Source organism: Mya arenaria, chromosome 13 (genome assembly GCF_026914265.1).
Source record: "Mya arenaria isolate MELC-2E11 chromosome 13, ASM2691426v1".
Lineage (NCBI taxonomy): Eukaryota > Metazoa > Mollusca > Bivalvia > Myida > Myidae > Mya > Mya arenaria.
This window is the reverse complement of record NC_069134.1, coordinates 698,318-725,867: the sequence shown is the minus strand read 5'-3', so window position 1 is coordinate 725,867 and position 27,550 is coordinate 698,318. Positions and strand designations below refer to the sequence as shown.

Below are 27,550 nucleotides of genomic sequence, written 5' to 3'. Positions count from 1 at the left end.
TCATTGAGTGTATGTATACATTGCTAGTCAACAATTGAACTTGGACCAATTGCGTTTTATTTGTGTTTAAATTACTTCTTATTTGGTTTCATTGTTTCCGATAAAATAATCAGCGTCATGTACATCACAATACAATCTCCCTGTGCTGTCGTTACATAATCATCTCTAAGTCCTAACTTTTAAATATGCAATAAGCAATGAAAATGGCCCATTCATCGAAACCCGAATAAGGCGAGTTTAGTAGTCAATCAAAGCGCCAGAAACTAGTTCAAGCCGACTTTGGTCTGTATTGGGCGAGTTTTGGCATTAACTATCGTCAATTGTAATGTGTAAGTACTATGATTGTTACAGAATAGCATAAACTTGAATTTCCTTTTCCAAATATTTCAGCTTTTTACGGCTGTATACGAAATTCTCATTACTGCATTATCGATTGGTTGTACCGACATTAAGACCCGGTAGTTTATGTTTGCGCCTCCTCTTTTGCGCCTTTCAAACATGGCAGACGAACTGCTTAAGAGATTGTGTACAGTCATTGAAGTGTTAATACTTGTCGTTCTTATTGCAATGCTCTGCATTGTGTGGACCAAGCCGGACTGTAGGCCCACAGACAGTGACTCAGAGGTATGTCTGCAAAATGAAAATCAAAATTTAAAATTTGGTAAAACAACCTGTTTGTTACACGCGTTGATTGAAAATGCAACATTATAAGCATGACCTTAATTATATTTGTTTTTATTGGTTTCGTTTAATGTTCTCAACTTTCGGTTGATAACTATAGTTTGTATATATGCTAGCTTAAACCGAAATCATAAAAATATTCCATTCGTATGCAGCCACATCATTCACTAATTCACTTCCTGGTTTAATTAAACTTCCCACAATATACTTTGTAAAAAGCTATCATTGTTCTTTTTTTAATCCTATTAGGAAAGTTTGTTTGCATACGATGGAGCTGAGAAACAGGAGCAAATTCAAACAGAAACAATCATAAAAGGTAAAAGAAGTACTTATATACATGTAAATATTTTGTCATAAAATTGCTCACGCAATTCTAAATTGCGACTGATTACTATAAATAGTTTCCTCTTTTGTATACATTTACATGGTATTGGCAAAATGACTTTATAAAGTTTTCATTGTATTATTGATATAGATATTGACTTTTTGCGATATGTTCATTATTTAAAATATATCAAGGTCATTAACCTGTCAGTTGATATGTTACGCTCTGTTAAGATTGCTTATGCTATTTCAATACTCATGACATATAATCTGCAAATCAAAATAGTATGTTTTTCTGCATTATTGTCATTGACCTACAAAACAAAAGTTTATCAATCTTATAGCGATTAATTGGACGAGTTTGACAATTGTCTTCAATTAAAATGTATTATTACAGTATCGCGTCAAAAACGTCATTGTTAATAATAATAATGTTTTGCCAGATCGCCTTTTTGTTAATCTGTGTATGCTTTCCTTCATTGTTCTTTATCCGTGTTAACAGATTGAATATCATCTCAACTTGCCTATTTTTCATTGTAATGTTGTACATATTTCGACATACTAAAGATTAATGTCAAGACAACTTACATATTTTTAAACAAACGAACCAATATCAGAACACCATTGTCATCCAATTCATTCGCTGATTAAAAATGTATTTCGTTAACACTATCACTGATTGAATGGTTGTATCCCCCGCCGAAAGACAAATGGGATAAAATTATAATAGGTGTGTGTGCGCCTGGGCAATCTTGTCCGGAGCATTACTTGCAAAGTATTAAGCTATTGACTTTAAACTTTATATTCAGATATATCCCATTGAGAAGAAGTGCAGCGCACAGAAATCATAACTCTAGGTGATTTTTAAGTGATTATCGTTTCTAATGGTCATACGTTTTTGTCAGTAGCTCAACTTCGAAAGCATTTAAGGTACAGTTTTCAAACTTCAAAAATAGATGGATCGGATAAGGGAAAAATGCAGTGCACAGGAACCATAACTCTGGGGCAGTATTTTAGTTATTGCCCTTTCTTGATTTTCATACTCATTTTTGTCCGGAGTAAAACTTGAAAAGCCTTTTAGGTATTGACTTCAAACTTCATAAACAGATCTCTTTAATGATAAATGCAGTTCTTAAGAACTCTGGATGCAGCTTTTTTTTACTTTTTGCCCTTGTTAATATCCAATGCCATCCTTTTTCGTAAAGCAAAGTTGATACTGTTCTTAATTCGGATGGGAATATAGTGACTGCTATTATTTAAGGAATTAATTGCGTGATTTATGTCATATCCCATATAATGACACCCATCATGCAATTAATTGCTTATATTTATACCGATTGTTCATTGTTTCTTTCTAGAATTGTGACCAAAATACTTAATTTCATTTAAGAAAACTTCATAATAATTATTTCTCAACCATGCTGTAAATAGAACGACCGACCGGTTTATACTTTTTTATTGCTGTGGACAAAATAAGGCCCGAAATAAAATCACTTTTTAACATAAAATTAAAAAGCTAATGACAACAATACATTTAACAAATTATAAATTAATCTTTTAAACATGTTGATAAAATTCGTGGCCTGCTAAAAGAATACAAATAATTGAAGGTTATTTAAATCAATACGCGATGATTCGCAATCCGAATATTTCCGAAGATGTTGCGATCATCGGAAAATATTTGCAATTGCCAAAATGCTAGTAATTGAAGGAATGGAAGTTGGAGTGTAAATATTCCCATCCTTGTACATAAGTCGGTGCACACCTGATTTTGCTGTTTTACTTCATCACTGTAAGAGCATGATGTTACTCAAAACATGTATTTTTGTCAATAGTGACATATTATTTCTGTATTTCTCTTCTGTATGTTGTATCCAAGCACTGTGATAACTGTCGTGCAACTTGAAACCCTTTAAAGATATCAACTAAAACTTGGAAAACATAAACAGTCACAATTATATGCACCTGTATTAAACTATTATTTAATATGAAAACATACCGCTGTTATTCTCCGCGTTGCTCTAGCTCATTACGTATGTTACAGCATGTATACTGCGTCATAATGCGATACTACATAATGACTGATTTTTAAACTACCACCAGTACCGTCCTTAAACACTTTGAGTGCTTCGATAGTTCGTGTTTCTTTTAACGAAAACCTTAAGCGTTATGTAAACCACAAACATACCCTGTGTTGTAATTTCTTAACTAACCATTTCTGAGCTCAAACAAGTTTAACAATATTTCCATATTTGAGAGAGTTTAATTTATCAAGCATATTCAGTTGTTCAGGAAACGAATGACCAATAAAGAAATAAATAACGATTTAAATGTAGTTTGACGGGATTTGGGGTGTCAAATAGACACAAAGGAAATGCGTCACTTGCATGCTGTTTTCTATTTCCTTTCGCTTTTATCTATCATTTCACGATATCTCTCGAGACAAATTCTAATGATACAATGGAAACTGCAGAGACATGCCCGGTAGCACACAAAAATAACAACGATACCATAAAAAGTCAACCTACTACCTAGATTGAACATAGTTACATTTCGTACTGTATTTACAAAGTATCACAAACAGACAGACATGCATTCCAAGAATATTGCGGTAGAAAAGAGGAGAGACACAATGTCAAAAACAAAGAAAATGCGCATTCAATGAAATATTAAAGTTAATATCTATAAATGTGTGTGTCATGATATGGATAACGTTAATGGAAAATGTTGACTTTGATGTTAAAGCGTGTTTTACAATAGCCGGCAGTAAAGGTTTATTTCTTACTGAGAGGGTTCGGCTGTTTTTTCGGATTTAATATACGTGGACATGAAAAACGGACCGAACAATTTGAAGCATTTTCTTGCTGATGATCATACACACAATTTTATAATTTTATCCTGTACATTCGATTTCGCCAACATGGCCCATGATCAATTGTATATGATAAATATATCCGTAAGTACCATTATCTTCGGCGAACAAGATAATGATTTAACAAATATAAACATCTTAAGACAACAACTTCTTCTTAATCCAGTATACACATCTGGTAATAATGTTATGCTTATGAAAACTATTCCATAATACTAGTAATACCAAATCAATATACACACACATTAAACAATATATATTTCATGTGAATACTTGCATTTTACTTTTTAACCTTTGTTAATCACATTGGAAATTGTGTTGACTGGTTGGTATTAATATAATCTGTAAACAACATCATGTTTACACTTGTCAGACACGTGAAAAGCGTTTGTAAATATGATTTAAATAGCATTAGTTATTTTATTTGTTCAATACTTAGTGGATTCTACGGAACCTTCGTGTCCTAAATACAACCTTGAAAAAAGACTCATTGAACGCGTGATTAAGAATGAAGTGGAAATAAAACACCTGCATGACGATATATCAACGGTTCGTGAAGAGATCGGGGAGATGACCCGCAGGATTAATCAGTTGGATCTCGCCTCTGGTTTCCGCTTTGAGCAGTTGTCCCAGAGCCTAATAGAGAACATGACGCGTTCTCTCGCGGAGCTTGAAACTGCCCGAGATATGGTGACAGAAATGACCCGGCTCAAAGGTAGGCTGTCTCGATGATGTATTTGTATAAGTATACATTTAAAACGTACAAGGTACCTCATTCACTTAAGTTTTTTTTCCTTATTAACTAAAAGTAGGCTACTGTTGTTGTTTTTTCAATTGACGTTGTTTAAATTTATTAATCATTTCAGTTTAGATAATCATTTTGTTCATATTTCTTTGTGATTTTAGTAAAACGTTAAAAGGTGGTATTTCATTACATTCTGTTTTGTTACAAAATATCACGTGCTAATGAAAATGGTAGTATGCATACCTCTTCATGTACAACCTCATAATTGGCAAGGGATTGATGTTCCCTTTAACAAACAAAATTCCTTTACTTAATAACTGACCATGTATGTTTTCCGTGCAGGAGCCAGTATATGGCCGCCAAAAATACAGTTCACTGCCAATAGCCCATTTGACAAATATTTGGACAATGGACAAACTATAGTGCTAAAGAATGTGGTCATCAACGATGGTCAAGGGTACGACCCAAATACAGGCATATTCACGTGTCCCTTCAGCGGTCTTTACACATTCTCTTTCCAACACTGTGTGCACAGGGGAAAATATTCTCACGTCGGCATAGTGAAGGACAATACCCTGCTCATTGCTGGTGTAGCGTTTGGTACCGAGTGGTACCCTTGTAGTTCTATGCAAGCGTTTGTCAGTCTGAAGAAAGGTGAGAAGGTTTGGAGCAAGGCCAACTGGGAAAGCTTCCTTTTCCATAGTGAAACAAGGTGGACAAGTCTTAGTGGGGTATTGCTGCGTTCTGAATCTTGAGTGATGTGCACATGATGTCCATCTTTGAGGCAGAGAAACTGATATATTTTATGGTGGTTAGAACGTTATAATAAACACAAAGTCATACATCATAAAATATATATATATATATAAATATATAAATGTTTATATTATCATGGCTTAAATAAGATCAAAGTAACACTCAAATCGTAAATCATACAATTTCAAACAACGCGTTACTGGTTTCTTATGTTAACCAAATGGATAAAAGTGTTGTCAATGTTAAGTTACACCATTGGCTAATGTATTTGTATTATGTATACAAAAATTTGCTTCATAACATATATTAAAATTGTTTGTATTTCCAGATGACTGAATAAGATGTACAATTTGTATTAATGCTTGAAATTTCAAACCATTTCATATTTCATCCGACGGAAAAGTAACCATTACCTTATAAAAGATAGATAGTGTTGCTTTAGATTATGGTCTTAAACTAGATTTGTGTCGCATATGTTTGTGTGGGCAACTAAAAATCAAGAATTTTTCAGTTTTCTGTTCATTAATTCTACGTAAATCGATTCTAACGAATACTACATAAAATAGTTTCATGGAGTATATTTCAGTCAGTCTTCTTTTCCTACCAAGGCTTACTCTAGTACTGTTAGTAATAAAAGGTAGCATGTCCATGATGTTTGCATTTTTGTGTGGCCCAATATCAATCGGGTATTTTTCAAATGTTGTTGTTCATTAATTTTACGTGTATTGCTCCAAACGAATGCACCAAAAACAACACATATGTTAGAGTCCAATTTAGACGATGTACAGAAAATAGAGCGGGCGAGGTACGTACGCTCTTTTTTCTGTAGATCGCACAAATTTGATCTCTTAACACATAAATAATGAAATCATGCCATGTAGCAAACTTATCTTAATACTGTTTGATGACACACCACTCGTGCAATGAAACTTTTGGTGATCACTCCTTTAAATACTCATACATCGGGATACTAAACTAAAAATAGTAATTGTAATCCTCGATATATTGGGCTTGAACATTATATGCATTTACTTGAAATCGATCATTTGCAATAGAATGAAAAAAAAATGAAAAAAAGAAAGGTATTGGAAGGACGTATCCCAAGGGGTTGTCATCAGACTGACCAGTTTCTCTATGACAAAATTCAATTTAATGAGTAACTATATACAGTGTCGCTGCACAACTAGTTTGAATTGTGTTTTTGTTCATGGCTATATAATTAAAGCCAGTCCTCGTCCAGCGCTTTACCGCGAATAGAATAATAAATACATAGACGGTGCATCAAAATCATTCAATTCAGTGATCTTCCACAAGGGTAAAATTACCAAATGTTTACCAAACAGGTGTAATCAATCATTTTTGTGTTCCTTTTACCGGCATTTTCCTATTAGTTATTAGTTTTTATTAGTTTTTTTTAAGTAGCATTTCCTTAGTGAGTTTATAACTATTCCATCTAAAGACCTAAAATAATGCTTTTCTTCGGATGAAAGGATATAACTTGAACTATCTTAAATAACAACTGGTAATTAAATGTTAAAAATTACATATATTATTAACATTTCCATTTTCAGTCTTTATAGATGGAAAAAAAATATTAGATTATGTAGTGAATAAACCATTATGCGTTCAAATATATACTGAATGGAAAACCCCATTAGAACCTTCGTCTTTTTTAAGGTAATATGCTTTGCGTAGAACCAGTTGTCCAGAATATCTCAATGGAAAGCTAATGTAGAGCTTTGCTTTCATAAAAAGAAATCTATAATGGCACAGACAGTGACGAAATGAACAGCGTGAAATCACTTTTGAATGATTCTTTGGAATAAGTCATTGACATATATAAAATACCTTGACAACATAACGCAAATGTCTGTCGATGATAGTCATAGGTTAAAAAGAGAATGGAAATGTTCGTTTATTTTAACGCAAAACAAAAATAACATTAAATGATAATTTTGTTGTTATGTATTCATAGAGTCATGTCCTACGCCAACCGCTGAGTCCTGTTACTTTAAAATATAGGTTCGTATGACGTGATCAATCAGATTCTTCCACGTTTAACCCTCAGTCATTTGTACGACGAGGCACAAATGTGTGTTTAAGGTAGTCACCTAACCTTCGTCCGGTTTTCTGCAGAGTAATTGTTTACAAAAGAAGAACAGTTTACCTTTAGAACATTTATTCAGACAGTATATACACCACAAGATGAAACTTATTGTACTAAAATAAATCAATACCCACACAAACGGCCACATATATCCTGTACATTCAAACTAAACTGACCAAAAACTAAAATGACAAAATAATAGCCAAATGTAAGACAAGTCATTTATCGGTGACTCTTATCACTTAGTGCCACACATCGCTCGGAGCTGAACCTGACAACAGGTCCTGATGGCAAACATATACAGGCGATATCGCGCAACATTGGTAAACACGAAAGGTGCATCTTCATTAATTTCGATATATTCAAACACGAGTCACAGACAGTAAAGGCGTACGTCCGATAGGAAATAACTACGTTGGTCAAACATACCAGCACAAAGTCTATACGGCTAAAACAGATATGGTATTTCATCCGATAACAACGATTATTCTATCTCAAATATTTATAACATAAACTGTCATATTAGCCAATGTACATGACTGAATCCGAAACATATACTACAACTGTTTTCATACCTCACACTAAATTTTAATAACTAAATGAAAGAATGTTCTTATTTCACTTAGTAAAAACAGAATTGTTTACGTCATGAACTTATAATTCATTAATCGTCGTTCATTATATGCAACACGAAACTGCAGAGAAGGTTGAATTCCTGGAGTAATTGAATCCGAAATTAACCAAATTTTTCCGCATGATTTACGACCTATTCAATTTTGCTGGCGATATCAGCATTCAAGGACACTTGATTGTTCCGTTTTGGTACGCATTATACACATTTATTTATAGAAGCGAACCTTCTGAATTAAAAGTTAATATAGCTTTACGTTACTGCATTTCTCCAATCCCACTGTATCCATACAATGTATTTATATTGACAAAAAGCAGCCGATGACTGATATTTTTCATTATGATACATTGTGTGCTCTCAAATGATCCATCTTCCAAGCTAATCGTTTTGCGTTAATTAGAACCATATTGACAAATACATTTTGACGTGAAATCCTTCCAAATCACCAACCTTATCCAAAGTCTGAATGAGACCTATCAACGTCGATAATGTTGCAACACTTTAAAAAGTTTCTAGCTCAACACTGGCTTTAGCGTAGACCCCTTCAATACAGTGTTTTACGACTGCCCAGGCAGCGCCTAAGCGCAGCTTTAGTCAACTGAATACATACCATAAGGGCGCAAACAGGTACATTCCAAATATAAAACAGAAGCCGTAGATGTATTGGTATTTTCATTGACAGCAATTGTAAACAAAACTTTACAAGGGACAAAGTAGTCAAGTACTCTTATACGCTTTGATGGCAATAAGACGATATGGTCATAAAGAAAATACAGATCAAGGACGAAATCTACAAGATGGTTTACATAACGGAAACTTGCCATTGAAACACGAGCTCGTATGTCAGTAAAAACTGATGAGTGACTTCGATAGTGACACCATTTATTTCATACGTTCACCCTTTACACCTAATCGTACACAATGTACGATTACCGAAAACTGGAGATAAAACGTCCGCATATCTCAAAAGTATTTGTGTAACATCAATGGATCAAGTGCTGACCACCAGCCGTCAGTTTTTTAATTTGACTATACATAATCACGACAATCTACTTCTTAAAATGTAAACGATATGAAGTCCTGCCTATTTTTTGTGCGATATCATTCATTCCGTATATTAATATTGCTAGTCAACAGTTGGAAATTGTCAGAAATGCGTTAAATCACTTCTTGTTTTGTTTCTGAAAAAAAAACATCAATTTAATTTAAACCACAATACAATATACTGTATTCTCACCACGTAATCATCTCTTAAGTTCTTACATAATTTGCACGAAACTATAAATACAAGGATTTTCACGTGTTTAGGAAATGAATTGCCATTAATAGAGCCATAAGAACGATTTAAGTGCAGTTTGAAGGCAACAAACGATAGCAAAGACAAATAAACATTGCATCAAGGAGTTTAATTATTCAAAGACTTTATGTCTTATATAATGGTGAAATAATTCAATTTTGTGCATACTACGAGTAGTTTGCAACAATTGGCCTATTGCTCAGAAATAGAAATTTGATTTCTAGCAGATGACGTCATTACAAAAGTACACTTCACAATTGGCACGCATCATGAACCTATTCTTATTTTAACTAGATAATTCCTTTAGTTGTTATCCTTGCAAAAAAAACATTTATGGAATATAAAACAAATCTACAGAGCATCTTAACAAAGAGTTTAATAATGAAATTAAAGGCGCAGTGATCAAGGCATAATGTTGTTCAGACGAACGATTAGCTCGGGACACTCAACGTCACAAGACAACAGACACAGATTATATATATCTAATTATGTTTAAAATACATTTTAATGTGTCTACACGTCATTATGTCAAATAGACAGTCTATTGTATCTAACAGACGATTTACTTTGTATAAATTGCATATTATGATGTCTGACAGATATGTCATTTGTCTGAATGGCATGCTTAAATGAACAACAGACATGCTAGTATGTCTAGCAGATATGTCATTGTGTCTAATAATATGTCTGACTGATATTCTGATGTCCAACTATTCTATTATTATGTCTAAATGACATGCAATAGTGTCTAACCGACGTATTGTCCTTTTTCTCGACTAATTATAAAACGTTTTGTTGTTATGAAAAAAGAACACGAGATAAAAGGTGGCATAATCCGTCAGATATAACGAAAATATTTGATGCACTTAAAATTGAATGTTTGGGTAATATAAGACATGCAAGAGGTGGATAAACTAACTACCAGTTAAAATTTTGTAAACACATTCTTGGAGTTCGCTCTAAAACGTCTAATGCTGTGGTTCTGGTTGAGCTCGGACGGTCTTATTTTCTTTGTTTTGTGAAGTAAGAGCACTTATATTTTGGTGCAAGATCATATGATATACATATATGATAAATATAGAATTGCATTATCAAGATTACGATTATGTCCTCACTCACTTGAAAGGTAAGTTGGAGGGAACACTAATGTTACACGTTTAAAACTACAATGTAAACTATGCAATTCTCATTTGGTTGAATTTGAATGCCATTTTATGCTCTGTTGTCCTCTTAACTGGGATTTAAGTTTCCAGTTCCTGGAAAACCTTAAGCACATTAACGGTTATAATAAACAATATAACCACCATCAGATATTTTATAATGTTTTACAATGCAAGGCTAAGACGTTCTGTCAAAATTGATACAGTTCAGTTGCTTATTAGTTAGATGATACAATCAGGGGGTTTTGTTGTTGTTTATATAATATGTACTTGTCAAGTGCTTGTTTGTGTTCGCAACATTTTCAATTGGAGTACATGGGCAAAGGCTTAAGTATTGCCATTTCTGTCAATAAAACTTGAAAATTTGAAACTATAAACATTACAAGAAGACTGTGTTCGCCCCTTGCCCAAAATACCGGTCAAGTAATTAAAAGCAATTTATATACACACACCTGCATTTGCAAAGAAAAGCTTGAATCGACAAGAAAGCCGAATTAAAAAAAAGAAACAGACATTTATATCGTGTAATTATATTTAAGAAATAGATCATTGTATCCAATGATTATTAAATCGCTTAACAAAATAACCCTTCAAATCATGTACAAGGAAACGTTTTGTTACTTTATTATGTCTTATAAAATGTTAATAAGTCCATTTCACGTTGTGACATTACAACATGTTATTAAGTCCATTTGGCATGGCGCTTAATTGACATGATATTACAATTAATCATAATAAATGATGGTTACACATAATAACATATAGTTTAGAGTTTTAGAGTTTATTACTAACTATATATACATCGAGGCAAACTCTCAATTATACACGAACAATTGACCAACTGATCGTATCAGTAGGTTTGATTGTGTCAATAATTCCCTTAATACAATAAAAAGCTCTCTTTTAATCCCATAGCTTGATGAAAATCAATAAAAAATAATAAGTATTGCGTATTCAACTTTGTGTATGGTCAGGTAGAACCGCAGCGTTACCTAACCGTTTTACAAGTGTTCTTAGATATTGGAAGACACATTGTTTGAATACAACACATAATCTAAAGACATAACATAATGTTGCTCTTTGGTTAAAATATGCATATATTGAACAATCCATTAATATTAATTTGTCAATAGTGTCAAAACAGATATATTTTAACATTTCCATTTTCACTTGTGTCCCGGTAGATGGAGATACAATAATGGACTCTGTGTATCAACCATTATACTTTCTCAAATACATTCTCTCGTTAGTGGGAATAAGCTATAAACAACTTCGTCTACTTCAAGGTTCATGCTTTAAGGTTATGGACCTTGAACACTGATTATATAGATTGCATCATTAACATATATTATTTCAAGTACTATGTCATCGTACAGTCAGACAGTAATAATGAATGGTTATTTTACTAAATACGTGTAAATATATCCTGAAATTTAACTCATTTGGGTATATATTCCTAGATATATGAACATGGCCGACCGGTTTTTCTTGTAACGTTAAATAGAGGTTCTTACAGATAAACCATAAGGACTGAAAAAACAAAAAACAAACACGTTCATCTTGTTTGTTTGAATGCCTTCACCGGGCGCCATCAAAACTTGTAAAATTCCTGTCTGTAAACTAAACCAGTGGGTTATTTCATCCTTTCAATATTTATGCGAAAAGCTTCTGAAACAAGCTCAGTAGCAAAAAGTTTAAACATAAACCCGGTTCTATGGCACTGGGTAAACGCCGAAGACATAAAATCACAAACCCGAAACATGGAAGAACAGCACAAAACTCCACAAGCAGCACATTGCATACCCACTATATATAAAAAATAACTAGGTATGTCTATCAAGGATTGTGTACCGCCTTGGAATGGTAGGTAAAATGTAAATTTACTTGGGGTTTAAACCAGTTTAAGTGCACAAACCTCACTCTCACTAATAATAAACTTATAGGTAAACCCCAAGTACTTCAAACCGAATAATGGATGTCAGCGTGACACAATTCTTTTTGTATTATTACCAAGTTGTGATCTATGGTAAAAAAAATTGTCATTTTGTCACCTTTAACCCCCCGTAATTCAGTAAGACCGAGCACAATTGGGTGATAATGCAAAACATTATAGTTTACCTTGATATCCATTGTTCATGCATTTTCACAGTTATTCCAACAGTGTTTATACAATCAGAATTGTTGTTTTTTTATTTCAGCTAATTATTACTCAAACATATTAAAACGTTCGCATAAATCCTAAACATTTAAACAAAGTAAACAAAAACAGTAAATGACAGGTTGTATCCATTTTACCATGAGAACATAATTGACATTGTTTACAGGCTCCAACGGAATTCCTCATTTACAAAAAGCTAAATTCCCCGGAGCTTCCGAAAATGAAATGAAAAGTCATTAATCGCTGTCTCTGAGCATTAAATGTCAAACACCGCTCGAAGCTTAGCCTGACAACAGGTCCTGATGACAAACCAATACAGACAAAATCGCGGAACATTGCTGAACACGAAAGGTGCATCTTCATTAATTGTAACAGGAAACTGCAAAAGTGTATAACGTCCGGAAGGAAATACATACGCTGGTCAATATTTATGCGAAAACTACAAAAACAAGCTCAGTAGCACAATGTTTAAACATAAACCCGGTTTAATGGCACTGGGTAAACGCCAAAGACATAGGACATAAAAAACAAAAACAAATCACAAAAAAGAAACATGGAACAACAGCACAAAACTCTCGCAACAGCATATTGCATACATACTATATATAAAATCTTGGTATGTTTATCAAGGATTGTTAGGTACCGCCTTGGAACGGTCAGTAAAATGTAAATTTACTGGGGGTTTAAGTGCACAAACCTCACTCAAACCTTAATTCAAACCTTGCCGCACCAAAACTTTACTATGACTAACCCTATAACATATACAATATAGCAACATCACGGTTTTACTACCTTAAATATTAAAGTCATTTAAGCTCGTGTACATAACTGAAACCGAGGTAGTTATTATATTATACATTCAACTTATGAATACATGAATCATTTGTTTATTTCACTTTTAATACACAGATTTTTGTCTCTGGCTACGCTGAACTGTGGGAACATGTACCTCACAAGTGCACGTCCTGGTAAAGACTTAATTATTTACGTCATTAACTAAGAAATCATTTATCGTCGTCTCTATATGTCACACTGCGCCTGAGGAAAACTTAATTTCTGGAGTGATTGACTTTGAAATCGACTAAACTTTTCAACATGATTTACGCCCCGCGCAGTTTTCCCGACGTCAACAACAATGTGAACTGATTGTTTCGTTTTGGTGTGAATTGTACGTAGTTAAGGCAAGTCAAATCAGACCTTTAACATCAAGGTTATATACGAGGGATGATCCAAAATAAACAGGACTGGCGTACTCATAACAACATAGAGTTTTCAACCCGCTAAGTATTTTCTATCGATTCATGTTATTGCCGAATATGTTTGTATTGCACTTTTCTCAAAACGGCCCCTTTTAATACCATGGTAACGCGAAACCGGCGCAGTAAAATGTACCGTTAACATAATTATTATGTGTAATGCAATTGTAATATCATCCAACACTATAGCTCAGATAATATTGAAAAAAACGCCATTTGAAGTATTTGTGACGTCATATGCAAGTTTGACGTCATTTGAACGTTATATGCGAAAATAAACAAGTATCATTCAAAACTAGTAACAACGATCAGAGTGTACGAAATGGCGTCATCAGATCGCATCGAAGCTCGGGCAGTTATAAAATTTTGTAGTGAATTAGGGAAAACGCCGACACAAACCTACAAGATGATACAGACGACAAGTGTAAAGAACAGTGTCAGTCGCAGTCTGGTTTTTGAATGGCATCGGCGTTTCCGCGACGGCAGAGAGAGCCTTAAAGATGATGAGGGTAGAGGAAGAAAAAAGAAATACGGTGCGACGTTGGTGACGTCAATCGCTGACGCATTAGCAAAGGACCGACGGTTAAAGGTCAGGACGTTGTCGGAGATGTTCGGTGTTGGCTATGGAACAATTCATAGAATACTTACTGAGGATCTACAAATGTCGAAGGTGTGTGCATAAATAATACGATATGAAAATATTATTTCTTAAAAATAGCTGCTCATAAATGATTCAGCATCTTTATGTTAAAAAAAACGTATTTCAATTAGATCAGAAATAATTAATCAAACTAACTTGCCCAGTCTAAGGATCTGAATAACTTAATAATTGAATTAATAATTGAATTAATACACGTTTTTTGTGGGGGGGGGGGGGTATAAATGATTTTTCAGTTTAAAAAAAAATAATGCTTGCAGGTTCATGCACGCTGGGTTCCACGCCTGTTACAAGACCATGAAAAAGAACTCCGTGTCCGTGATTCTAGAACTTTCTAGATTCTTAGATGTTTGCTGACATGCAGGGAATGATTCTTAGCCACGCCGTTCCAAGCCATATGACCGTAAATGCAGATTACTATAGCAAGGTAGGGTTATTTTTTATACTTGATAATTAGTTGTTATTCAATTTTCGAGTTTTGATATAAATATCACTATGTAATTTAAATATTTCCTTATGTTTGAAGTACAAACTATTTAATTGCTACATATTAAGCAATTTATGTACCCCTTTTTTATTTTAAATGAACAAAAAATATGTGTTATTTTAAAATATGTGATACCATACTTTTTATCTAACGTAATTTTGTAATTTGCATATAGCGAATCGTTTCTTGTCACACTTATTATCGCATATGCGGGCCGTAATGTCTTTTTCACTTGAACAGGTACTCCGCCGGGACCTCGTGCACGCATTGCAGAAAAAGAGACCGGCGATTCCCCTCGAGAATTTCATTTTGCATATGGACAATGCATCGTCCCATACTGCACAGACGACACGTTTGGAGATCGGGGTCCTCGGATTCGAGACAATTTCGCACCCACCATATTCCCCAGATTTGGCTGACAGATCTCCGCACGGCAACATCACAAATTATCAAACAATATGACTCTGAGTGGTATAGAGAAATATTCCGCCACCAATGGATTCATCGCCACCAACGGTGCATCCAGTGTGACGGCGATTATTTTGAAAAAAAACTAGGATGACGTCGATTACGCTGTTAACGTCATTCCAATGCATCCGGCGTGTGCCGGGTCTGAATTAATGACCTTGTTCAGAGCCCTGTAACTTTTGCAACATACATACTATTTTCATGAAATTGTCAGTGTTTGTAGCGGATACTATCCGCGTCTTGTTAATGTATATGTTGATGCATATTATTAAACCATATTTTTATATGAGAACAATCCTGTTTATTTTGAATCATCCCTCGTATACTTTATCTAGCTAAAACAAATTAATTACCATTAACGTTTCCATACACAGTATTTACATGGGCAGAGTAATTATTGGTTTAAAGTTCAAATTGATTCCGAAGATACATGTCCATTAACTAGAACCATACAGATACAAATTCTAAATAAAGAATGTTATCCAAAATAGGAAAAACATATCTCGGTTTGATAGAGACTTTTCATTCACTGCAGCGGTAGGTGCAACACTGTCAATGCCCTAAGCATCGAACTGATGTTTACAGAAAATCATTAAATAAATAGCAGTTATAAGGATGCTACGCTACACTTAACATCAGCCATATGTGATCTGAAAAAGAAACCATTCTTCATTCATAATATGAATACAATGGCTTTGGTTTGATTGCGATTGTTGACAACAAGTGTAGGTAAGACATATTCAACGCCCTTATTATAGCATGGTGTAAGCGGAAAACAATGAAACAAAAGGTTTTACATCCGCCACATGGCACCTCATGCGAGCTATAGGCGATCCGGAAAATAAACTTTTATACTTTCGTAATGCAAGCAATAGGACTGGTTATCAAAATTGTCCGAGGTATTATGCCAATATACATTCTGCCGGAATTTGCAAAGGCTTCTAAAGTTATTGATCGGAAAAGATTGGTTTAAGGGTTATTTCTTTAATGAAAGGGTGATAACTCTAAAATGACTCGAGCGCTATGTCTGGTTATCGAACTTGCCCAAGATAGTATGCACATACACATTTGGTGATAATTGGACAAATGCTTCTATAAGTATTGATCGGAAAAATACTGGACACCGACCGCACACGCGCGCGTACGCCGCATGTGAAATATGCCCTGTTGTATGAACAGGTGAATTAAAACAGCATCAAACTATCAACCTTAGTTTGATGAGAATGATCATTGACAGGAATGATGATACATATAGCTATATCAGACAGGCAAGAAGCTTATCTTAAACTTCATAGGATTGCTAAAGCAGCAGGAACATGCCATTGACGCATGCACATTAAACTTGTTTATGGCACAGGCAATAATACCATTGTTCTTAAGTGTTCACCCTTAGTTCTTTTTATCTCCAAAGTATTTTTGTTACAACCATTTGATCACCGCGCCTTAAAATATGAACCAAAATTGATTCCATATATTTGCTCTAATAACCAAATCGTATAAGCATTTCAGAATAATTCAATATCTTTTCAGCACTATCTGTATTTTTGGGCTCTGTTTTTGTTTGTAGTAACAGTTATCGATGATTAAGTACTATATGTAATTTATTGCCCTATTCTCATCTGTTCAAATGTTTACTTACCAATCTAAATCAGACATTTTAACGATACAAAACGATATCAACTTGTGTGTTTCATTGACTGTATTTTAATTACTACTCAATTTTGAAGTGGTCAAAAATGTGTTTTCATTGACTATATGCATATTACTATTTAACTTTTGGACGTGGTCAAAATTGGGTTCAATGTCATGTTCACCTCAATGTAATTTCCCTTTGCTATTATTCCGTAACCATCTCTAAGTCCTAACAAGCTTTTCAGGATTTCCATATTTGCAAGAAACTATAAATTAGAGGATATCCACGCATTCAGGAAATGAATTACGATTAATTGAACTCTCAGAAAGATTTAAAAGTAGTTTGACTGCAGAAAACGGTAGCGATCCGTTTAAAGAAAAAGCGCATTGCATCGTTGACATCAATAATACAAATACAATACTTCGTTATAATGGTTAAAATGTACGATGTTTAATTTGTTTATCATTAATTTGTAGCATTATGAATTACTATGTTCAGCAATGTTGTCACATTTTGGACTTCTACCACAACGTCTACATATTTGCGCCTAGCCATTTGCTACTTTTTCGCCTTTGCAGGTCTCGCGGCATTTTGACTACAAAATAACTCCTTTGGCGAATATCCCGTCAACCGGTGGGAGGTAAAATTCCCCACTTGGCTTCCTTTTTTTAAAATCACACTTACGGTCGTGACGAGGTCAAGTCATAATGCAACCTTTAAAGGGCGGGGCAGACCTTTACAAACTCAAGAACGACAACATGATTCATCTGATATAAGACGGAGAATATTTATATTTACGTTTAATCCTATTTCAGAATTGTCAATCACCGACGTAGATCCTGCTCACGCAGTAACGCAGAGGATTCAGTTAACAAGCTATATTTGTAAAGTAATCATCAAGCAAAACATGAATACTTGAGTAAGGATCTATTCTTGGGGTTGGTTTTGTTGTTCGAACTGTGTTCTTATCCTTTTATTATTTTGTTGTATAATCACTGTTTAAAATAAATATATAACATATTACCAATGCAATAACCAATCGCGTAAAAAGGTTCAGCAAGAAGGTGCGTCCAGCGAATAACTAGAACATAAAATCCCAAACAAGAAACATGGAAGAACAGCACAAAACTCCACAAGCAGCACAGTGCATACATACTATATATAAAAAACTAGGTATGTTTATCAAGGATTGTTAGGTACCGCCTTGGAACGGTCAGTAAAATGTAGATTTACTGGGGGTTTAAACCAGTTTAAGTATACAAACTTCATTCTTATCCCAACAATCCTCAATAACGATAAACACAAAAGGTAAATCTTATCAAAGTATGCATTAACTTGATGAAACTTAACAATAAAACAAATAATGATAAACTTATAGGTAAACCCCAAGTACTTCTATGATTAGAGATCCCAACTCTATCTGCAGACGGAGGAATATAATTCAGGGCTCCTAATGCAAAAACTTTTCAAAGATACGATGCAGTCATTGTTTGAAACTATAAACATCACACACAGTCTGCCTTATAAAATAAAAGGTTTAAAACTGTGTGATCATAGAGCTTCATAAATAAAAGCATCATTGTACTAAAACTGGGAACAAACATTAAAAATAAAAGAAACATGTATAAGCTAATATTATATTTCCTTCCAGATGTTTGAAAATGTAAAATGTTTGAAAAAAAATGAAGTCACATGCCAACACACTCCGAGTCAGCCAAAAAAGTTTTAGCAAAAAAAGGTTTTAACCAAAAAAGACCACACATTCACAGGACTTGCCCTATCTTATCTTGGTAAGCCAGAAATGTTTTTGTCTTTCTGCATTGAGTATTTTTTTTAGATTTTACATTATAAATAACAGTTATCATCTGAGATTACATATATAAAAATGTATCTCCTTTCATGGAAAAAAGTGCATCTGAAAAACGTGATACTTACCCATATCTTGGTGGAATGAAAACACACTCAAAGACAACTGCAATCAATCAATACATATAAATATAAAGCAAGCACTTCCGGCGGAAAAAAACAACATGATTTCATTCAAAATATGAATCAACAAAACTGTCATATAAGTCAATGTACATGACTTAATCACAAATTATACTACAACAGTAATCATCCCATAGATTTAAACTGCTTTGCTAAAGAAGAAATTAGTCCATTTCACTTCAAAAACAAACGTCTTTGATTACGCTTTACTAAGGCAAAAAGTACTTAACCAGTACACGTGCTGGTAAAGACCAAATTGTTTACATCGTGAACAAAGAATTCATTAATCGTCTTCTCTAAATGTCACACTGAGACTCTGTAAAACTTGACGCCAGCAGTGACTGACTTTGAAATTAACCAAACAGCTTCCCTTGATTTACGACCCGCGCAATTTCCCCGGCAAAATCAACATCGGAAGACACTTGATTGTTCATTTGTTGTACACATTGTACGTGAGACGAGTATGTACAACAAACCTAAATATTTTTCTAGGAAACAATCATTTGCATTAAAAGTAAATTCAGCTTAAACGCTGTATTCATTTATTTCATTTTATCTCAAAACAATATACTTATTTGGGGGGAATGCAGATTTTGACGTGTTAACACTAATTATAGCATAAAATGTGTGTTTTCGGTCCGTTATCGTGGTGTGTTAAAACGCAAAAATCCGGGCGTTATCGGTAGAAAACGTGCATAATTCAGTTAATTCACGTGCCGTTAATGACCGTTTTTTTTTTGTTTTACATAAGCCCCTTTAGGGCTCGCATCATTACAATGGCAGCTGGGCGACCTGGTTTCTGACCGAAAGTGGGTCAACGATGCCAACTTTTGCACAAAAACAAATTTCAACAAATTAAATAAACCGCATCTAACTTACATATTTTTTTCCTGGCAAGCTGATGTGTGTTTACAACGTTCAACTCTTCCGAACTTCAGTTAGTTCTGTCGATTTTATTCAGAACAAACGACTAATATGGACATGATTCCATTACGTCGTATGCAAAGAACAAAGAAATGTCAAATATTTGTTTTCTCTGATGCTGAAGATGCTGTACATTTTATCAAGAACATGTTTACAAACTTTTCAGGCTTAAATTAGTTGTCAAAACAAATAATGGTTAAAGTAGGACTATATCGGTAATTAATCGATTACCCAATAGGTATTAAGTGTAAATAATCCCAGTAATCCAGGATCTTCCAAAAAAAAAAACACTTTCCAAACGAATAAACACTGCAAAAAATGGCGTTGAAACAAAAATGCAACTGCCGAGTTATGTTGCGGCCCGAATCGAGCTTAATGTAAAACTTTTTCAATGACATCACTCATGACGTCACACAAGCACCTGTTATGGAGGTTGTTTTGAACTAACTATTTTTGCATTTTCGTGACAGCCTTTTTAAACACAAACGTTTCTCATGGTGTGTATTTTATGCAATAATAGCGATAATACACCTTTTTTCGTTCGTTACCATCTGCAAAGGCCCTTAAAATAGTTTACAACTCTCGTGCTACGCACTCGGGCTGTAAGTTGCAGATGGTAACGACCTCAAAATGGTGTATTAAACCTATAGTAAGGATATTTTTTATTTCGATAGAGTGTGTGCTTTCAAACGATCCCTCTTCCAAGATTATTGTTTTGAGTTATAAAGAACCATATTGACACATACATCTTGATCCGAGGTCCTTCTTATGCATCAACCATATTCAAATCCAAATCCTGATATATAGGTTCAATTGAGACTGTTCATTTAAAATTATGGTGCACAAATTTCAACGCCTCTAGCACAATGCTCATACCACAGTACAGGCGTAAACGGAAAACCATTAAATCTGGTGCATACAAACAGCCTTGGTTGGATTGGTCTATTCATTGACAGCAATCGTAAGTAAAACTTTGCAAAATATTCGCTTCATTAACCTTATTAGCATTTCAAAGCTACTATTTCCTACTATGATCTGTTGCGATCTAATATGTGGTAGCAGCCATCAATTGTTAAGTTTGTGTATCCATAATTTACATCTTAAACAAGCAATACTGGCATGTGAACGATATAAATTCCTTCCAATTTCTTGGGTGATATCATTGAGTGTATGTATACATTGCTAGTCAACCACTGAACTTGGACCAATTGCGTTTTATTTGTGTTTAAATTACTTCTTATTTGGTTTCATTGTTTCCGATAAAATAATCAGCGTCATGTACATCACAATACAATCTCCCTGTGCTGTCGTTACATAATCATCTTTAAGTCCTAACTTTTAAATATGCAATAAGCAATGAAAATGGCCCATTCATCGAAACCCGAATATGGCGAGTTTAGTAGTCAATCAAAGCGCCAGAAACTAGTTCAAGCCGACTTTGGTCTGTATTGGGCGAGTTTTGGCATAAATTATCGTCAATTGTAATGTGTAAGTACTATGATTGTTACAGAATAGCATAAACTTGAATTTCCTTTTCCAAATATTTCAGCTTTTTAAGGCTGTATACGAAATTCTCATTACTGCATTATCGATTGGTTGTACCGACATTAAGACCCGGTAGTTTATGTTTGCGCCTCCTCTTTTGCGCCTTTCAAACATGGCAGACGAACTGCTTAAGAGATTGTGTACAGTCATTGAAGTGTTAATACTTGTCGTTCTTATTGCAATGCTCTGCATTGTGTGGACCAAGCCGGACTGTAGGCACACAGACAGTGACTCAGAGGTATGTCTGCAAAATAAAAATCAAAATTTAAAATTTGGTAAAACAACCTGTTTGTTACACGCGTTGATTGAAAATGCAACATTATAAGCATGACCTTAATTATATTTGTTTTTATTGGTTTCGTTTAATGTTCTCAACTTTCGGTTGATAACTATAGTTTGTATATATGCTAGCTTAAACCGAAATCATAAAAATATTCCATTCGTATGCAGCCACATCATTCACTAATTCACTTCCTGGTTTAATTAAACTTCCCACAATATACTTTGTAAAAAGCTATCATTGTTCTTTTTTTAATCCTATTAGGAATGTTTGTTTGCATACGATGGAGCTGAGAAACAGGAGCAAATTCAAACAGAAACAATCATAAAAGGTAAAAGAAGTACTTATATACATGTAAATATTTTGTCATAAAATTGCTCACGCAATTCTAAATTGCGACTGATTACTATAAATAGTTTCCTCTTTTGTATACATTTACATGGTATTGGCAAAATGACTTTATAAAGTTTTCATTGTATTATTGATATAGATATTGACTTTTTGCGATATGTTCATTGTTTAAAATATATCAAGGTCATTAACCTGTCAGTTGATATGTTACGCTCTGTTAAGATTGCTTATGCTATTTCAATACTCATGACATATAATCTGCAAATCAAAATAGTATGTTTTTCTGCATTATTGTCATTGACCTACAAAACAAAAGTTTATCAATCTTATAGCGATTAATTGGGCGAGTTTGACAATTGTCTTCAATTAAAATGTATTATTACAGTATCGCGTCAAAAACGTCATTGTTAATAATAATGTTTTGCCAGATCGCCTTTTTGTTAATCTGTGTATGCTTTCCTTCATTGTTCTTTATCCGTGTTAACAGATTGAATATCGTCTCAACTTGCCTATTTTTCATTGTAATGTTGTACATATTTCGACATACTAAAGATTAATGTCAAGACAACTTACATATTTTTAAACAAACGAACCAATATCAGAACACCATTGTCATCCAATTCATTCGCTGATTAAAAAGGTATTTCGTTAACACTATCACTGATTGAATGGTTGTATCCCCCGCCGAAAGACAAATGGGATAAAATTATAATAGGTGTGTGTGCGCCTGGGCAATCTTGTCCGGAGCATTACTTGCAAAGTATTAAGCTATTGACTTTAAACTTTATATTCAGATATATCCCATTGAGAAGAAGTGCAGCGCACAGAAATCATAACTCTAGGTGATTTTTAAGTGATTATCGTTTTCTAATGGTCATACGTTTTTGTCAGTAGCACAACTTCGAAAGTATTTAAGGTACAGTTTTCAAACTTCAAAAATAGATGGATCGGATAAGGGAAAAATGCAGTGCACAGGAACCATAACTCTGGGGCAGTATTTTAGTTATTGCCCTTTCTTGATTTTCATACTCATTTTTGTCCGGAGTAAAACTTGAAAAGCCTTTTAGGTATTGACTTCAAACTTCATAAACAGATCTCTTTAATGATAAATGCAGTTCTTAAGAACTCTGGATGCAGCTTTTTTTTACTTTTTGCCCTTGTTAATATCCAATGCCATCCTTTTTCGTAAAGCAAAGTTGATACTGTTCTTAATTCGGATGGGACTATAGTGACTGCTATTATTTAAGGAATTAATTGCGTGATTTATGTCATATCCCATATAATGACACCAATCATGCAATTAATTGCTTATATTTATACCGATTGTTCATTGTTTCTTTCTAGAATTGTGACCAAAATACTTAATTTCATTTAAGAAAACCTCACAATAATTATTTCTCAACCATGCTGTAATAGAACGACCGACCGGTTTATACTTTTTTTATTGCTGCGGACAAAATAAGGCCCGAAATAAAATCACTTTTTAACATAAAATTAAAAAGCTAATGACAACAATACATTTAACAAATTATAAATTAATCTTTTAAACATGTTGATAAAATTCGTGGCCTGCTAAAATAATACAAATAATTGAAGGTTATTTAAATCAATACGCGATGATTCGCAATCCGAATATTTCCGAAGATGTTGCGATCATCGGAAAATATTTGCAATTGCCAAAATGCTAGTAATTGAAGGAATGGAAGTTGGAGTGTAAATATTCCCATCCTTGTACATAAGTCGGTGCACGTCTGATTTTGCTGTTTTACTTCATCACTGTAAGAGCATGATGTTACTCAAAACATGTATTTTTGTCAATAGTGACATATTATTTCTGTATTTCTCTTCTGTTGTATCCAAGCACTGTGATAACTGTCGTGCAACTTGAAACCCTTTAAAGATATCAACTAAAACTTGGAAAACATAAACAGTCACAACTATATGCGCCTGTATTAAACTATTATTTAATATGAAAACATACCGCTGTTATTCTCCGCGTTGCTCTAGCTCATTACGTATGTTACAGCATGTATACTGCGTCATAATGCGATACTACATAATGACTGATTTTTAAACTACCACCAGTACCGTCCTTAAACACTTTGAGTGCTTCGATAGTTCGTGTTTCTTTTAACGAAAACCTTAAGCGTTATGTAAACCACAAACATACCCTGTGTTGTAATTTCTTAACTAACCATTTCTGAGCTCAAACAAGTTTAACAATATTTCCATATTTGAAAGAGTTTAATTTATCAAGCATATTCAGTTGTTCAGGAAACGAATGACCAATAAAGAAATAAATAACGATTTAAATGTAGTTTGACGGGATTTGGGGTGTCAAATAGACACAAAGGAAATGCGTCACTTGCATGCTGTTTTCTATTTCCTTTCGCTTTTATCTATCATTTCACGATATCTCTCGAGACAAATTCTAATGATACAATGGAAACTGCAGGGACATGCCCGGTAGCACACAAAAATAACAACGATACCAGAAAAAGTCAACCTACTACCTAGATTGAACATAGTTACATTACGTACTGTATTTACAAAGTATCACAAACAGACAGACATGCATTCCAAGAATATTGCGGTAGAAAAGAGAAGGAGAGACACAATGTCAAAAACAAAGAAAATGCGCATTCAATGAAATATTAAAGTTAATATCTATAAATGTGTGTGTCATGATATGGATAACGTTAATGGAAAATGTTGACTTTGATGTTAAAGCGTGTTTTACAATAGCCGGCAGTAAAGGTTTATTTCTTACTGAGAGGGTTCGGCTGTTTCTTCGGATTTAATATACGTGGACATGAAAAACGGACCGAACAATTTGAAGCATTTTCTTGCTGATGATCATACACACAATTTTATAATTTTATCCTGTACATTCGATTTCGCCAACATGGCCCATGATCAATTGTATATGATAAATATATCAGTAAGTACCATTATCTTCGGCGAACAAGATAATGATTTAACAAATATAAACATCTTAAGACAACAACTTCTTCTTAATCCAGTATACACATCTGGTAATAATGTTATGCTTATGAAAACTATTCCATAATACTAGTAATACCAAATCAATATACACACACATTAAACAATATATATTTCATGTGAATACTTGCATTTTACTTTTTAACCTTTGTTAATCACATTGGAAATTGTGTTGACTGGTTGGTATTAATATAATCTGTAAACAACATCATGTTTACACTTGTCTGACACGTGAAAAGCGTTTGTAAATATGATTTAAATAGCATTAGTTATTTTATTTGTTCAATACTTAGTGGATTCTACGGAACCTTCGTGTCCTAAATACAACCTTGAAAAAAGACTCATTGAACGCGTGATTAAGAATGAAGTGGAAATAAAACACCTGCATGACGATATATCAACGGTTCGTGAAGAGATCGGGGAGATGACCCGCAGGATTAATCAGTTGGATCTCGCCTCTGGTTTCCGCTTTGAGCAGTTGTCCCAGAGTCTAATAGAGAACATGACGCGTTCTCTCGCGGAGCTTGAAACTGCCCGAGATATGGTGACAGAAATGACCCGGCTCAAAGGTAGGCTGTCTCGATGATGTATTTGTATAAGTATACATTTAAAACGTACAAGGTACCTCATTCACTTAAGTTTTTTTTTTCCTTATTAACTAAAAGTAGGCTACTGTTGTTGTTTTTTCAATTGACGTTGTTTAAATTTATTAATCATTTCAGTTTAGATAATCATTTTGTTCATATTTCTTTGTGATTTTAGTAAAACGTTAAAAGTTGGTATTTCATTACATTCTGTTTTGTTACAAAATATCACGTGCTAATGAAAATGGTAGTAGTGCATACCTCTTCATGTACAACCTCATAATTGGCAAGGGATTGATGTTCCCTTTAACAAACAAAATTCCTTTACTTAATAACTGACCATGTATGTTTTCCGTGCAGGAGCCAGTATATGGCCGCCAAAAATACAGTTCACTGCCAATAGCCCATTTGACAAATATTTGGACAATGGACAAACTATAGTGCTAAAGAATGTGGTCATCAACGATGGTCAAGGGTACGACCCAAATACAGGCATATTCACGTGTCCCTTCAGCGGTCTTTACACATTCTCTTTCCAACACTGTGTGCACAGGGGAAAATATTCTCACGTCGGCATAGTGAAGGACAATACCCTGCTCATTGCTGGTGTAGCGTTTGGTACCGAGTGGTACCCTTGTAGTTCTATGCAAGCGTTTGTCAGTCTGAAGAAAGGTGAGAAGGTTTGGAGCAAGGCCAACTGGGAAAGCTTCCTTTTCCATAGTGAAACAAGGTGGACAAGTCTTAGTGGGGTATTGCTGCGTTCTGAATCTTGAGTGATGTGCACATGCTGTCCATCTTTGAGGCAGAGAAACTGATATATTTTATGGTGGTTAGAACGTTATAATAAACACAAAGTCATACATCATAAAATGTATATATATATATATATATGTTTATATTATCATGGCTTAAATAAGATCAAAGTAACACTCAAATCGTAAATCATACAAGTTCAAACAACGCGTTACTGGTTTCTTATGTTAACCAAATGGATAAAAGTGTTGTCAATGTTAAGTTACACCATTGGCTAATGTATTTGTATTATGTATACAAAAATTTGCTTCATAACATATATTAAAATTGTTTGTATTTCCAGATGACTGAATAAGATGTACAATTTGTATTAATGCTTGAAATTTCAAACCATTTCATATTTCATCCGACGGAAAAGTAACCATTACCTTATAAAAGATCGATAGTGTTGCTTTAGATTATGGTCTTAAACTAGATTTGTGTCGCATATGTTTGTGTGGGCAACTAAAAATCAAGGATTTTTCAGTTTTCTGTTCATTAATTCTACGTAAATCGATTCTAACGAATACTACATAAAATAGTTTCATGGAGTATATTCCAGTCAGTCTTCTTTTCCTACCAAGGCTTACTTCTCTACTACTGTTAGTAATAAAAGGTAGCATGTCCATGATGTTTGCATTTTTGTGTGGCCCAATATCAATCGGGTATTTTTCAAATGTTGTTGTTCATTAATTTTACGTGTATTGCTCCAAACGAATGCACCAAAAACAACACATATGTTAGAGTCCAATTTTGACGATGTACAGAAAATAGAGCGGGCTATCTCGGCCGAGGTACGTACGCTCTTTTTTCTGTAGATCGCACAAATTTGATCTCTTAACACATAAA

General features: G+C 34.0%; 3 protein-coding genes across 3 annotated transcripts; all 3 read left to right on the top strand.

Moving 5' to 3' along the window:
- Positions 1-448: 448 nt before the first annotated feature.
- LOC128214439 (uncharacterized) lies at positions 449-5,954 on the top strand. Its single transcript, XM_052920910.1, has 4 exons — positions 449-624; positions 931-997; positions 4,317-4,592; positions 4,965-5,954. Exons 1-4 carry the CDS (start codon positions 466-468, stop codon positions 5,375-5,377), a joined length of 915 nt encoding a protein of 304 aa, XP_052776870.1. The 5' UTR covers positions 449-465; the 3' UTR covers positions 5,378-5,954.
- Positions 5,955-14,309: 8,355 nt separating this feature from the next.
- Positions 14,310-14,983, top strand: LOC128213770 (protein GVQW3-like). Its single transcript, XM_052919818.1, has 2 exons — positions 14,310-14,657; positions 14,906-14,983. Exons 1-2 carry the CDS (start codon positions 14,310-14,312, stop codon positions 14,981-14,983), a joined length of 426 nt encoding a protein of 141 aa, XP_052775778.1.
- A 6,761-nt stretch (positions 14,984-21,744) lies between these two features.
- On the top strand, positions 21,745-27,327 carry LOC128214438 (uncharacterized). The gene is made up of 4 exons (XM_052920909.1): positions 21,745-21,929; positions 22,236-22,302; positions 25,619-25,894; positions 26,270-27,327. Exons 1-4 carry the CDS (start codon positions 21,771-21,773, stop codon positions 26,680-26,682), a joined length of 915 nt encoding a protein of 304 aa, XP_052776869.1. The 5' UTR covers positions 21,745-21,770; the 3' UTR covers positions 26,683-27,327.
- The last annotated feature ends 223 nt before the right edge of the window (positions 27,328-27,550 follow it).

Coding starts and splice junctions, on each gene's coding strand:
- LOC128213770 (XM_052919818.1), top strand. CDS start 14,310: ATGGCGTCATCAGATCGCATCGAAGCTCGGGCAGTTATAAAATTTTGT. Junction 14,658..14,905: donor AGGATCTACAAATGTCGAAG/GTGTGTGCATAA, acceptor TAATGCTTGCAG/GTTCATGCACGCTGGGTTCC.
- LOC128214439 (XM_052920910.1), top strand. CDS start 466: ATGTTTGCGCCTCCTCTTTTGCGCCTTTCAAACATGGCAGACGAACTG. Junction 998..4,316: donor AACAGAAACAATCATAAAAG/GTAAAAGAAGTA, acceptor TTCAATACTTAG/TGGATTCTACGGAACCTTCG. Junction 4,593..4,964: donor AGAAATGACCCGGCTCAAAG/GTAGGCTGTCTC, acceptor TTTTCCGTGCAG/GAGCCAGTATATGGCCGCCA.
- LOC128214438 (XM_052920909.1), top strand. CDS start 21,771: ATGTTTGCGCCTCCTCTTTTGCGCCTTTCAAACATGGCAGACGAACTG. Junction 21,930..22,235: donor ACACAGACAGTGACTCAGAG/GTATGTCTGCAA, acceptor TAATCCTATTAG/GAATGTTTGTTTGCATACGA. Junction 22,303..25,618: donor AACAGAAACAATCATAAAAG/GTAAAAGAAGTA, acceptor TTCAATACTTAG/TGGATTCTACGGAACCTTCG.